This window comes from Melozone crissalis, unplaced genomic scaffold (genome assembly GCF_028551555.1).
Source record: "Melozone crissalis strain CALT ecotype California unplaced genomic scaffold, PUWL_Pcris_2 ptg000002l_1, whole genome shotgun sequence".
In the NCBI taxonomy this organism is placed as follows: Eukaryota; Metazoa; Chordata; class Aves; order Passeriformes; family Passerellidae; genus Melozone; species Melozone crissalis.
The window spans coordinates 23,558,993-23,573,128 of NW_026535780.1; the positions used below are offsets into that span (position 1 = coordinate 23,558,993).

General features: G+C 36.6%; 1 protein-coding gene across 12 annotated transcripts in view; it reads right to left on the bottom strand.

Moving 5' to 3' along the window:
- UBR5 (ubiquitin protein ligase E3 component n-recognin 5) overlaps positions 1 to 14,136 on the bottom strand; it is an 86,916-nt gene that overhangs the window by 33,773 nt on the left and 39,007 nt on the right. For all 12 annotated transcript variants that reach the window (XM_054269679.1, XM_054269671.1, XM_054269635.1 and 9 more), the window contains 8 exons: positions 12,860 to 12,977; positions 11,857 to 12,041; positions 10,977 to 11,086; positions 9,253 to 9,365; positions 2,491 to 2,634; positions 2,282 to 2,393; positions 1,922 to 2,076; positions 884 to 1,081 (listed from right to left, as the gene is read on the bottom strand). In XM_054269679.1, coding sequence (XP_054125654.1) covers positions 884 to 1,081; positions 1,922 to 2,076; positions 2,282 to 2,393; positions 2,491 to 2,634; positions 9,253 to 9,365; positions 10,977 to 11,086; positions 11,857 to 12,041; positions 12,860 to 12,977 — 1,135 coding nt within the window. The remainder of the gene's footprint in view (positions 1 to 883; positions 1,082 to 1,921; positions 2,077 to 2,281; positions 2,394 to 2,490; positions 2,635 to 9,252; positions 9,366 to 10,976; positions 11,087 to 11,856; positions 12,042 to 12,859; positions 12,978 to 14,136) is intronic.

Genomic DNA, 14,136 nt, shown 5'->3' on the forward strand with positions numbered 1-14,136 from the left:
AGGCTCACAAAAGCATTCCTCTGGCTTCACAGTTGGATTCTTAAGATAGATTACTTGCATTTCATAGCTCCATGTAACGTGGGAAAAGTGATACAACTGAAAAAGCTTAAGGATGTACATGAATGAGTTCTAACCTAGTTCTTTTTAAACATATGATTTATGTGCTGAGAAATAAATGATTAGAAGCTGTTGAAGGTCTGGGAAGCTCACCCCATATAAAACCAGTTTTTCCATAATGATGGAATACTACTGCACTGTGAAATCCATGTCAGTCTAACAGGTACACAGTACCTCCGGGGGGCAGCAGAACACACAGCAGAGCTAACAAACTACTGACAAGATTTTACAAGTATGACATATAAATTCACAGCAGAACTACTCATACAACATCACTGATGAGGACAGAACTCCACAGGTGTTTCAAGTGAAAAAACCTTCACTTTCCTCTCCTAGTTTCCTAGTATATGCTCCAAATAGGTAATTTTAAAATAATAGAAAAAAATAAAGAAGTACTGCATTCTCAGGGACCAACCAAAACAAGTTGCTGGATCTCTGAGAAAAACTGTGCACCCATGACACAAATTAAACTGCATGGTGTTAGCAGATATAAAAACGTAACAATTTCAAAATCAATGCCTAAAAAACCCTACTAATTAAAAGCCCGATAGAGAAGTCAGGCATCCCCCCAAAAAAGGGTCTTTCACTTTACTTGGCAAATTTGTTGGTGTTTTTGTGTTTCTAAGAGAATCTTCAGTTGAAATTAGCTTCTTTCAAGTACTGAAAACATAAATCAGTATCTAAACATGAATCTGCTTTAAGCATAACTTTATAATAGCAAGAGAAAAAAAAAGCACATAATTCCATAGCAGAGAAAATATTTTACCTCAACAGCCATAATGATAATAGCAGCTTTCTTTTTGATGGTCGAGTTAGCAGGAAGATTTGTTAAGGAATGAACACCCATTCCAAGACTACTAATAGGTGGAAGATCAAGCCAGTCAGGGTCTCGTATCCCACCCATACAATCTTTTGCCATTGGATAGATTGTGCCATTTCCATCTCTAAGAATAATAGGTGATTCCTACATTTGGGAAAAAAGTTTCATTATTAGGTCTCCACAATTTATAAATATTATTCCTCCTAAAAGATCCAGTTCTTGACTGACAACAATTACAACAGTCTACCAAAGATTCTCATTTATGTCATTAACTCCTATCATTGGAAATGGTGTAACATAAAATAGGAAATTCCCTTTTGCAAATGCCTGAAACATGTTTAACATAATAAATATTACTAGAAATATCTTCCTTCTGATAATCATTTATTGATTAAAATTACCAGTGAAAAAAACAGTAACTACACTTTTAGCTTAGTTAAATGCTTCAAGTAAAGTTGAATATATTGAAATGAAACATTAAAATTCAATTATTTTGCAAAAACTGTTTCTTTTAATTATCCTAAAGAAAGTATAAAACATTTGTGGAAGAGTTGAACAAAACCTCAATCATTTTTAGTGAATCTGTACTTTCAGTCAATTACAGACTAATTTTTTTATTTTGCTAATATTTCCATTTATTCTCAAGAGTGGATTTATATCTGACCCAGCTCCAAGATATAGCTAGATCACATTCCAAAACACAGCTAGATAACAAGTTGATACTAATCCAAGAACCATTCTGTCACCTTTTTTCTCCCCTTTTTTACATTCAAGGTAGAGTTTAATAAGATGTGCTTAGGTAAGTTGTTTGCTATTGCCCTTATGCCACCAAAATATTAAAGGTAGCGGCAAGTTTTTCATAACTTGTTTGAAAAACTATTTCTTTGCCATATTTTGGAGAAGCCTTACAGAAGGCTGTACCATCTCATTCAAATATGACAGATGTGCAGTGAGGTTAAATGATTGAGACACAAAATCACAAACCTGTCCAGCTGTAAAAATAGCAACACTTCTCTCATTCTGACCCAGGAATGCAATGCTGCTAGTAGGGAAATTATTTTCCTGTTCAGCCTTTCCTGTGGCAAGGTCAAATATGCAGTATCGAACCCAGTTCCCAGTTTTCAGAACAGCATGCACTCCTTCAAAAACACATGAAGAAAAAAGTTAATGTTTTATGGATGGCATCCAGCAAAAGAACTCCCAACTGAAGCACTTTCAAGAAAGTACTAATATCAATGGAATCACCTGTTTATGTCACTTTGAAAACAGGTATTTTTCACTTGGATGAGAGACAGGTAATGAAGGAACCAACAGATCTGGACTAACGGGGTAAGTCCTACTTACCTTTTGAATCTACATTTACTGCTAGGATCTCTGTTTTTTCAGGAATACACAGCTTTTTGGGTGTTCTTTGAAAACAGTCAGGAACTTTTGGAGTTCCACCAGTTTTTACAACCTGAAAACAGATGTAGAATTTTAAGCTGCAATTAAGCACACACAGTGCTGACACTTGTAAATACTGATTGTTTCCTCCATGTTTCACAAACACATACCTGCAGTTCATCTATCCTGAGCAGCCTACAGTCTTGGAGGAGAGAAGAGGGATCAGGATCGGAGTTAGAACTGCTCTGACAGTTTGCATTATTGGAGGTGCCTGGAAATTTCACAGCAACATATGCACCATCCACTTTTAGCACCTACAGGCAGAACACATTAGAGTTTTACCAAAAGGCTGAACAGAATCTGATTTGCTTCAAAATAAACCACACATTTTTCAGGGAGAGGAAAAAATTTGCAATATCCAGTGATAAAATTCTATAGCTCTTTGTCATTAGACTTGTCATTTTGCTAAAATTACCGAAATTTGAAAAACTTGGATTTCCCAATGACTTCATAAGCATCCTGACTCATATCCAAGGTCCCTCCATTTCAGCATCCTACATCCAAGAGAAGCCAACATCAACTGACTAGAGAAGCCCCTGCTGGTATTCCCCTGGTCTCTTTACAACTTCCACCTCCTGGAAGACAACTTCATGTTGAATGGCCTGGATAGACCTTTCCCTTATTGAATTGTGCAATCACTTCTGGAAATAAAGATTATTTTTGTGGCAATGAATTCCAAACTTTAGCCAACAATTCAACAACAACAAAGTCTACATTGAGTCTCCTTCGTCAAGTGCCCATTAGATCTTATATTACAAGATAAAGGAAAAAAAACTTCTTTTAGCCCCACTTGAAAATTTTTTGTGCTCTTTCCTCAAAAGGACTGCACACAGTGGAAAAAGAGACCTGTTAGTTTACTGGTCTAGCACCTGTTCTGTACACTCAATGATCAAGTTCTTCACTCAGTCCCTTAGGACTGAAGGATTCACACAAGTGTATCCAGATGTTCTTCGTGTGTGTGTGTGTGTCCGTCTGTCTGTCTGTCTGTCATTCTCTGACCCCTCAAGGAAACAGGAGCTATTCAACTCTACACTGGCACAGGCATTTCCAAGACTGTAAGCATCTATAAAGAGTTGCTGCCATGCATATCTAATCATGTCAAAACAGGCTTCCTTGATACAGGAACTTCTTGTGCTATCACCAAACAGCAAGGCCCTTTGAATTTCCAGCTGACCATAGTTTTCCCAAAACAAAAACAAAGCTAAGGCAGAAGGAGGTGGGGAAAGAAGAGACAATGTTTTAATTATGAGCAGAAATAAGAACTTTGTGTATGCTCTCAGTCTTGATCAAACCTAGATATAAGCAACCATCACTCATTAATAAGCCTTAATTTCTCAACAGTTTCTACACAGAAAGTGCTTAACAAACAAAAGTCTAGATGTAACTAACTTATCTAAAAGGTCTTCAACAATAAAAAGCATGTCTCAAATTTTCAAGATACTGTATGTAAGAAAAAATCCATGTTTTCTGCCAATTTTTCTAGCTAAGTGCAGCTTATCAAGTGCACTAGAGAAAATGATATATTGACAGCCTTAAAGCATTAGCTGTTTTTTTTGTAACAAAGATTACTGTGGACAGAGTTACAGCAGCTGCTCCCTACATGCTGAAACTTCACTCTGGAAGCAGAATTACAAGTTCCAGTAGTAGAGCATCACTAACAGCTGTAAGAATACTACCCAAAAATTTCAAAATTCAGACCTAATCAAAAGATTCACAAACATTAACCATCACCTGGACTATACAAAGGCAGAATTCTTTCAATTGAGAATGGCAAGACAACTCTCTAGAAGAAAACTGTGGCTTAGTAAAAAAAGTTTATTCCATGTACATTTAGATGTTTCTAAGATAATCAGACTACGTTATAGGCCTGTAACTGCATGCCAATGGTTCAATCAGAGCTTCTAGTCCAACATATAGAATCTTTTTATTTTTTTAAATGACTAAATGTTGCTACAAAAACTTTATAAATTTGGGCTGCTTTCTGATGGAAGCACACCTTAAGAAAAGGTACAATTCTCCAGTCTTTAACATAGCTCCATAATTAAAAGGTTTTTACTGCATGCTTTCCGGCTGCTCTTAGTGTTACCAACTACATCATTTCTCACTTATGTTACTTTTGATGTGTTCAGAGAAATGATAACAGTTTTGAAGTGCTGGAACTCTTACGGCATCCGCATGACAAATATTTTTTCTTTCCCATTCGTCAGGAAAACCATGTATCTTTAAAAACTGGAAAATATGCTTATTAAGATTTTGCTAAGAAGATAATCACCTCTTCAAACCTAAAATCAGTTCTTTAGTTAAAGTTACTACTACAGCTGTTGGCTGTTATACAGAAGGAAAATAAAACTATCTCCTGATGTGGTGAGCAATGAGCTTGAGTGAAGCATTTGAATACAACTGGACACAGAAAGCTCCAAAGCAAAGATGTGGCATAATGAGCCAGCACCAAACAAGATAAATATGCAACGTAACCGTTCCTCTTTAATTGAATTTATGCAAGTCTGAGATAATTTTAAAACTCATTACAAAAATAAAATAATAAAATGCAAAACTGAAAGGATTGAGGTGCTTTAGCTTACACAAGTAATGTACTGCTGATACTGCTAATGCAAAACTTTCACCAATTAGAAACAAGCATTTTATATAACTACATTCACAGTGTGTGCCTTACTAGGACTTAATTAAGAGAATTAATTGAATGAAAAAAGCACACAACAAAACGGAAAACTAAAGAATTTTTTCTGAAAAGCAGAATACCTTTTTAGTGCATTTTCAACAACAAGATAACAACACCTGGTCTTTTTAACAGAATAAAAAAATATTTGAGAAACTGAAAGATGAACACAGTTGTTAACTCCTTTATCTTTACTATCAATCCACTTCCACAGTACCTAACACCAGAATGCCACTGGAAATCATTGAATCTTTCCCTCTCCAAAATCACTACATTCTTCCTCAAAACACAGCAGCAGAAGATCAGGGAAAACAAATTTTTAACTTCCTATCCAATCTTCTTTTTGAAATGGAAGAAATTTTAACATCACAGAAAAGGCTTCTATCTCCATCCCAAAGGTAGAAAGAAATATTTCTTCACCTTCAAAGAAATACTGACACAATTTTAAAAAACATTTAACATTGAAAGATTACAAACAGATTCATAATAGGGAGTGGGTAACTGTTCTAGGGCAAGATCCAGTCTGATCTCTTTCAATTTATCCTTATCATTGGAAGGCTTCAATCTCAGACAGGAATCAAAGGAAAACAAACAAAATCAAGTGACTGACTGAAAAAATGCAATACAAAGTAAGAACAAACTACTAAATCCAAATTTATGTTTTACAAAATTCCTAGGAGCTGATAGGCTTTCTGGGTATAGGAACTGCAAAACTGGCAATACACAGGATTCTCACCTGGTTGAGGATAACTTTGATGACCAGAAGCAGTTTGGGGAGGCCTTGGACACTGCCAATGGAAAGCCTCAGACCAAAACGAACCGCAGCTGCCAAAGAAGAAAAAAGCAGCTCCAACCCAGGTTCCCCATCCCTCTGTTCTAGCAGTGGTTTCAGACACCATTTAAGCCATTTCAGAAGAACAGATCCAGAAGCTAATGTGGTGAAGTAGAATATCCCAAAGTGCACAGGATCAACAGAAAAAAGCTTTTATCCCTCTGATACTAGTGAGCAGTAACAAAGGCTTATTTCAGCCATATCTTTTCTCAACAACACTAAAGAACACTCCATCAGACTTCTCACCAGTGCAGACAAGAGATGGGACAAGTGCAAGGCTATTTCATTCCATCAGTCTTTCATCAGGTAGATAATCCTGGAATGATTATCTCTTCCATCTAGTGATGGACGTGGAGGAATAAAGACTTAATTTCATTCCAAGCCATGAAGGATTTAAATTGAAATGAGATTGGAAGGTAATAAATTCCAAGGAGCAAGGAGATGCCTGACTACAAGAGAGAATCTAGCAGACATGCATTCTTAATCTCTTTCCTCAGTGTAAAGACTTTGCACCCTCATCAGACTCTTGGGGCATTCGCTGCTCTGGCATCATATCCACACTTACAAAGCAGTGTGTAAAATGCAGATTGCACAATCTACTGGTATCAGAATGATCACAAACACTTATCTTGGATTTCAGCACACAGGGGAGAGCTGCTACATTACCAATGAAGTGCCCAGAGAGACAGGGGCCCTTTAGTAGTCACCACCTTCTACCTGCCCATCATTCTACAGAACACAGCAAGGGTCATGGAAGGATTTTAAACAGACATTTTTTAGACACTTCATGAAGCTGCTGCATACATCCAAAAGCATGGGGACATAAAATTTCTAGAAACAAAACCATTTCAGGAACACAGGCTGTACATCAATAAATCTCAACCCCTTCCTTTCCTACCTCTAAATTCCACCTCCTGAAGACTAAGTGAAATTTTTTCTATTTGTGTAAAACAAAGAATTATATAAATAATTTTAAAAGACAGCAAACATTTTGACAGAAGCTCATTGCTACCACACTTTATTCATTTTATTTTAAAGAATATAAATGTTTAAACTTTCGGATGCTCTTGCAGGTAAAAGGACAAAAATAATTGCTTTATTCCTCTTACTCCTTCAAATCTGAATCATTACATGCAGCAAGATTTTTTGGCCTCAGAAATCAATTCGTTTAGTGCAATTGACTTCATACTGTGCTCAAAAAATATCCACCAAATTACCAGTGTGTATTTCTCAAAGATGCCCAAGTATCCAAATGCTCCATGACCACGTATTTGACTGAATGACACTTTGAGAGAAGCTAAGTGCTGCTCCACTGACACCACAATTTGTAACATCAAGTTCTTAAAACTCAAAGTTGTTTCAAAGCCTTTCCAATTTTCTGAAACACCAAGGCTAACACGTTCCCAGGTTACACTGCAATAGGATATTCTCGTGCAAGATGCTCATACCACTGAAGCCTCCCATAACAAAACATCAAAGATCTGACCTTTCAGACTGTCAGTCAGTAAAGAGTAGACCATGGAAGACCAAACTAATGTATATCTGGGTGGACTATAAAAGGGTAGAACTTCTTAACTCATGAAGTCCTAAAAGCCCAAACCCACCTAACCATGTTTTTGCAGTCTGAACCTCTGTACACACACATTCAAAAATTACTTATGGATACAATAGTCAGATTATTCAGAATTCAAATCCTCTTTGCGTATAATTCAGCTCACAACAAGCTCAATTACAAACATTACTGTTCCATAATGAACAAGTTATTCTGGAATCCGTAGCAGAAAACTGCCAAGGATAACTCTTCTGCAGACTGAGGTGCCTCTGGTTTTCCTTCTTACAATCACACAGCTGATCCAAATTACAAACAGAATATCTGGCTCAAACTTGTTAATTGCCTTGTAATAAACTGCATTTCTGACTTTAACCTGGACACCACCAGACAAAAAATAGTGGTTGATTTTGTCTGCTGGATTCTACCTAAGCTCTAAAGATTAAGTATTACAAAACTGCAAAAGGAAAAACATGGGTGGCAGTATACAACACTGGAAAAGGACAGCATGCTTTATAAAGGAAAAGAAGCATGTTTGCCATAAATGACTGATCTAGAACAGACTCAGCACCACTGAACTCTGTTCAGAAGACATGCCCCATAATGATTTTAGCACTCCAGTGAAAATGTAAACATAAAAATTCAAGCTCTTTTATACTGATCATAGTAGTTCTTGATGCAATGCACAGACACCTTTGCAACTGTATACAGAAATAGTGGAACAGTCTCTGTACTGAAAATCTTAGGATCTAAAACAAGAAGGACAGAATAAGGACAAGAGGGACTTTCCCAAAGATGGTGTCAGAGGAAAACAATGGAATCAGCAACTTCAACTAGATCTCAAAATTTTATTTTGAGAAATTGAAGTGTTACGATGAGCTAAGTTGCTCCATATTCCCTTTTGCAGAAGTGACCTAAACTTGATAATAAAAATTCATTGTGAGCCTGCTCCTTTCAAAGATACTGCTGAAGGCAAATCTTACACTGCCACACAAGTAAATCCATTAGGGATGCAAGTAAAATAACTCTTACTAACTTCAGCTGTCTTCTGTTGGGCAGTTATTGATCCTCTTCTGATAACATTTTTTTAAATCTTTTATGAATCAAGTAGAAAGCAACCCAATCTCCTCCTTTTGAGGAAAACCTTATCAATTTTCTCATTGCTTTTATTTTTGAAAAGCACACCAGAGAACTGTCTAGAGGACCTAATCCCTCCTAACATCACACAACAGTGCCAAAGCAGAAAAGGGAGTATTTTCCTCTACATGGCTCTTGAGTCAGAGCAAAGGTTTATTACAGAAAAAATGAAAATATTACAAGGATTAAACAAAGGGATTTTCTGGGGTAATAAATCAAATAACTTTTTAATCATATTAATGAAGCGTGTAATTTCTAACAAAAATATTTATGTTCTTTGCTTGCCAGAACATGAGATTCATCCAAATCTTCTACCTCTGTGTGTGTAAAAGTCAGTCATAACAGGTGGAACCCTTCACAATATCACTGGACATGTGGGAGTTATTTCTCAAGACAACAAAATAGTATTTTGGATAAAACCACATCTGTTTTTTGTAATATTGTGGTTCAACTTAAAATACAAGAATTTTTTAAGATTTATCACCTTTTACTCACAACACACCCGCTCTATTATTATCATTACATTATGGACAAATATAAACACAGCTAAAATCATACTCATCAGAAACATTCTCAAGCATCCCTGAAAGTATGATTTTTGTTAACAGCTTACTTAAAAGAAAAACCCTTTCTTCCCCCCTCCCCAAAAACAGTGGGGCAGTGTATTTTAGACAAACCTTGCCAACAGGAACATTCTTAACATCTTCCACAAATACAACTTCCCTCAGAGACCACTGTTCTTCATTCACTTTCTCCTCCTCTTTGGGGGCAGGAGTAGATCGTCGCCGCTCTGACACAGAAAAGTTAGCACCAAAAAGAAAGACTTGATATACTCCATCAAAGCATCAAAATGCAATGTTCAATAAACACCAAACCTTTCCCCCAAAAAGATTATCAGCAGTCAAATGTAGAAATTAACAAGAGGTTAATAAGAATACAACTTTAGGAGTCAGAGCTACCTAACAAGGATATCATGTCACTTTCATGTTTTTCTATGGATTTGGAAACTAATAAAGCCTATATATTAAGCAAAGCAATTTTAAAGATATTTAAGAAAAGTGATTAGAGTACAATATTTTTTTTAAATCTTAAATAATACAGTAACTAGAATACAAAAAATTAAAATACAAGGAACAAGCTCTGTTCTGACATGGCTCACACATACTCATGCTGCAAGTGAAATGGCTGACACTGAGAACATTCAGTCACCCCTGCTACAGTGCTTTGTATCAACCTCACAAAAAGTCTGCTTGCCTACCACATATGGATTACTTGGTAAACTTCTAGAAGAACAGCAAATGAGGCAGAAAATAGCTATTTGGGCTAATGGCAATTGCAGTACAGTTAGATTTGCTGCAGACTTTATCTGAACAGCAACTGTAGAACACTCAGAATCAAATCTAAATACATAACATGGCTAAATTAACACTGACAAGAACCTTTAATCTTCCAAGTTGTGTATATAGTGTAATTAATACTACCAACATATTTAAAGTAAGAAGCAGAGAACTTCTAAGCTAATTGCACAGTTAATTCCAAACACTAGTTCAAAAGTCCAAGCAAAGTTGTAGTCAGTGGAAAATTACAGCTGAATGAGCTGCAAAAGAAATCAATAGTAGAAGATTTCTAGTAAAATAAGTGAGTACTGCAGATCTGAGTAGATGAGATTCTCAGTCACTGACAAGGCCATTTGAGTCATTAGGTCAATGCTGCTTAAAACTGCAGCTTGTGACCAATTAGAAGAATAAGCTGTAGAGAGAAGATTTCTTCAAATGATGGCATTGTAATTGCATTTTATCTATTTATGTGTTTAAATTGAGAGAAAGAAATGCTTAAAGGAGTCCAGTAGCACAAATTCACATGCAGCCTTTCAGGTTTTTAAGCACAACTTGTACTATGAAACCTCCCTGACTGCTTTTGTATGTTAGTAAAGAATGTCTCCTTTTAGACATTTTCTGTTATAGATACAAACTACTGCTTTCTGCACTGACTTTCAACAACAAGGCAAGCTGTTCAACAGCAGCTTAATCTTTAAAGAAGTTTTCCAAAACAAATTCAACTTCCTGGCTGCAAAGAAACTCATTATCACATTGCAACTAAAAATAAATTTATCTTTAGTATTTCCTCTTCATCACCTCCTGAAAGATCCTTTTGATTCTGAGAACTGTTACGCTTGCACAGACACACCTTACATCAAGGAGTCACTGCTTATACATTTATTTAACACTGACAATTCACAGATCATTCAAAGTCTATTACAAAAGCCTTCACCTACACTGCAGTACAGACTGAAAGACCAAAGGATTCTGAAATTAGTACAGAATCACTGTAGAATTGCCTTTTATGGAAACTTCTTATCTACATAATTATTTAAGTTTACTCTGAGCTACACATTACTTACTATATGGCATTGATGCACTGCTTGCTATTGAAGATGCATCACTACAAGTGGAAGCTGGGGACGGTGGAGGACCCATCTCAGTTTTCACTGGTTCCTGTTTGCTTTCAGGTCTAGAATAAAAGTTAGCACTCAGGAATGAAAAAAGAAAAAAGTGGAATTTTTTCTGTGACAGTGGACAAAGCACCAGGGTATCCCAGCATTGTTCCTTTAACAATACCTTAAAGAAGTAACTCCACACTTGCAAACAACCATCCCAACTGACAAGGCTATAAACCTTGAAGCTGGGGATGGTACAATGCTGCTTAATCAGGGATTAGCTTTTTAACATTAACTGAGCATAGACACACTATTACAGAAAATAAGCATGATGAGCTTCATTTGAGCTTTTTTATTAGCTTTATACAGAAACCTGAAACTCCAGAGCTGCTAAACATTCTGAAGCTTTACTTGAAACTGTTTAAATCTGTTTTAAGAAACATGTAAACGGCACTGTCAACTCAAAAGATTTTTTTTTTCAAGCTATGGAGGGGCTGAAAGAGATCTGTTTAATCTCATGAAGAGCCAGGAAACAGCTGGTTCCATTTTCAGCTATTAAAATATAAAATCTTGGAAATCTTATGAAACACTGTAGGGAGGCCTTCATTTAATACTCCTCCTGCATTTCACATGTACATAGTGCTTTCACAGAAGTGAGACACCTTTCCTGCAGTGAGCCTTTCTGCACATCGAGCCAAGTTTACAAGAAACCTAATACCTCATAAAGATCACAAAATCTTCAAAATTACAAAAGTCTGACCCTCCTTTTCCATTATTGCTCCCCAGTTCAGAAGAGTACCACATGAACAATCTATGTCTATGTGCCCATGGTCTCCACACTTACTTGGCCTCGGTAGTTTTGCTGGCCTTCTCCATGTTTTTCAAGCTCTCAGGGGACCGAAGCTGAAACCGACAGCTGTCATTCATGTTCCAAACAGATTCCATTAGCACACCAACTTTAGGAATTCCAGCACTGATTGAAAAAGCAACTGCTCCAGCATGATAGAGAGGGTTATTTCTTAAACACACCTAGAGATAGAAATATTAATTTCTATGAGAAAAATGAATTCTACTGAGGGAAATCATATGTACCTTATTTTCTCATTGGCATATGCAGTAGTCAAAATAGAAAACTTATGGAATCAGGCGAAGAGGAAAGTCAGCATTATGTATGAAAAAAGAAGCTGTTGTGAAATTCACAGCTGAAGGCAACAGCTTTAGCATTGAAACTGTTTAACATACAATATTTAGATGCTCAACTACAAAAGGAACAATCAATCCAATAACAGAGACTCATCACAGTGTCAATTAGAATGGCTCTGCAATCAAAAGAAATGTGCTCCCTGGGAAAGGGCTGCTTTGTCTCATATTAGTTCTAGTACTTATCAAAAAAAATCCTCTGTATCAGTTATTAGTCTTTTTGGTAAAGGTTTCAAACCAAAGATCTATCACACTGCATAAATAAATCAAACCCAGTTATTAATACTGCAGGCATTTAAACGCCTCATCATTTACAAAGCCTTTTGTTCTACAGGGAATTGTATTTCTATACTTACTTTCTCTCACAATATAGTATCAGTAGGTAAGTTAAAATAGAAGTACTTTGCATGAGTACAGCTTGTTCTTCTGTGCAGCAAGTGTCACACTTGTAGAACAGCAACAATACTAATAGGACACAGCCATTTACAGCCATATAATTCAAACATAGTATTTTAATTTCCCATTATTGCTATCACTTTTGTGCATAACTTTTTGTGCTAATAACTTTTGTTGTGTTTTTTTTAAGAGCACGTTGTAAGCTCAGCATATAGCACGGTGAAAGTGCCACTGGTGACAGCTGTACTTGCCTGGGTTCCAACAGTTATGTTTGGCATAGAGGAGATACCAGCACTAGACTTCGGCTTTTTATTTTTCGCTCTGGCCTTTTCTAGCATTTTCTTCCTTTGGCTGAAAGGAACTACACCCCTGTGGAAAAATGCATGTTATTTTTAAAAGGCTGTGAAAGAAAAGCTTTGTTCAGAACTTTGAACAGTTTATTCCTTCTGCTTAATGTAATCATGAGCAAACATTCAAGTGTGTGTGCCACCTTCTCCAAAATCTCAAAGCACTGCAGAAATGCCATCTTTTTCCATATGTACCCCACCTTTCGAATTCATCCCGACTACCCCAATTTACACAGAGGAGGAGGCAGAGCACATGACTTATTTCATTGTCAAATGTCTTTGCTTCCAGCCTGAAGTGCTGCAAAACCTCTGTTACAAGTGGTATACTCCAGTCACAGCTTTCAAGATGAACTTAAGGATTTATTTCCTACAAATAGTGATAATTTCCAGAATTTGCAACCTCTGGGGAACATGATTTTTGTTTCTAAATTCTAAAAGCCTCACTTCCTCTCTGGGTACATGGCTGAAGGTGTCTGGGGCTCTTACAACTTCCACTGCAAGAGGGGGGAAAACCCCACTTCTTTTGTAATTGGATCCGCTTGGTTTAGCTGAAAATCATGCCTGCATACACAGCTAAGCATGCTTATTATTTTGATACTTCATGTTCCAGTCAGTGGCTTATGCAGTTAGAAGCTTTGATTCAAGAAGCTCCTTCATGTTAAGTAAAATGTAAAAAGCATCAGCCCTGTGAAACAGTGGAAATTGAAATCCTGTCTCATGTACTACAGATCACTGTAACTCAGGGTATCAATAGTAACAAAAGCTCCTGTCTGCATCAATCTAGTAACATAAAATCACCACGGCTGACATTCAACCACAAAAAGACACATTACATCATAAACTGCTTCCAAAGACTGCATGTAAACACAAATAAGTATTATTGTACTTGGCACAGATTATTCCAGTAAGTATGGAAGGTTCAATAGCCAAGTATCTCCAATGCTACAGCTTAGCAGTATCTCTACAAAGAGTAATTAAAGTGTGCCATGTCAGCCATGGAATAATGAAAGAGCCAAGAACCAGAAGTGTACAAGTACAGCTTCAAGTCTACTTAAATATTTTCCAGAGTTAGTAGAATTTAATGAGAAAGCTGTTTCATACAATTAATTTTCAATGCTCTCATTTCCAGCTCATCATTGAGTATTGAGCTCATCCATGCCTCAAAGCCACTTGAACTTTAA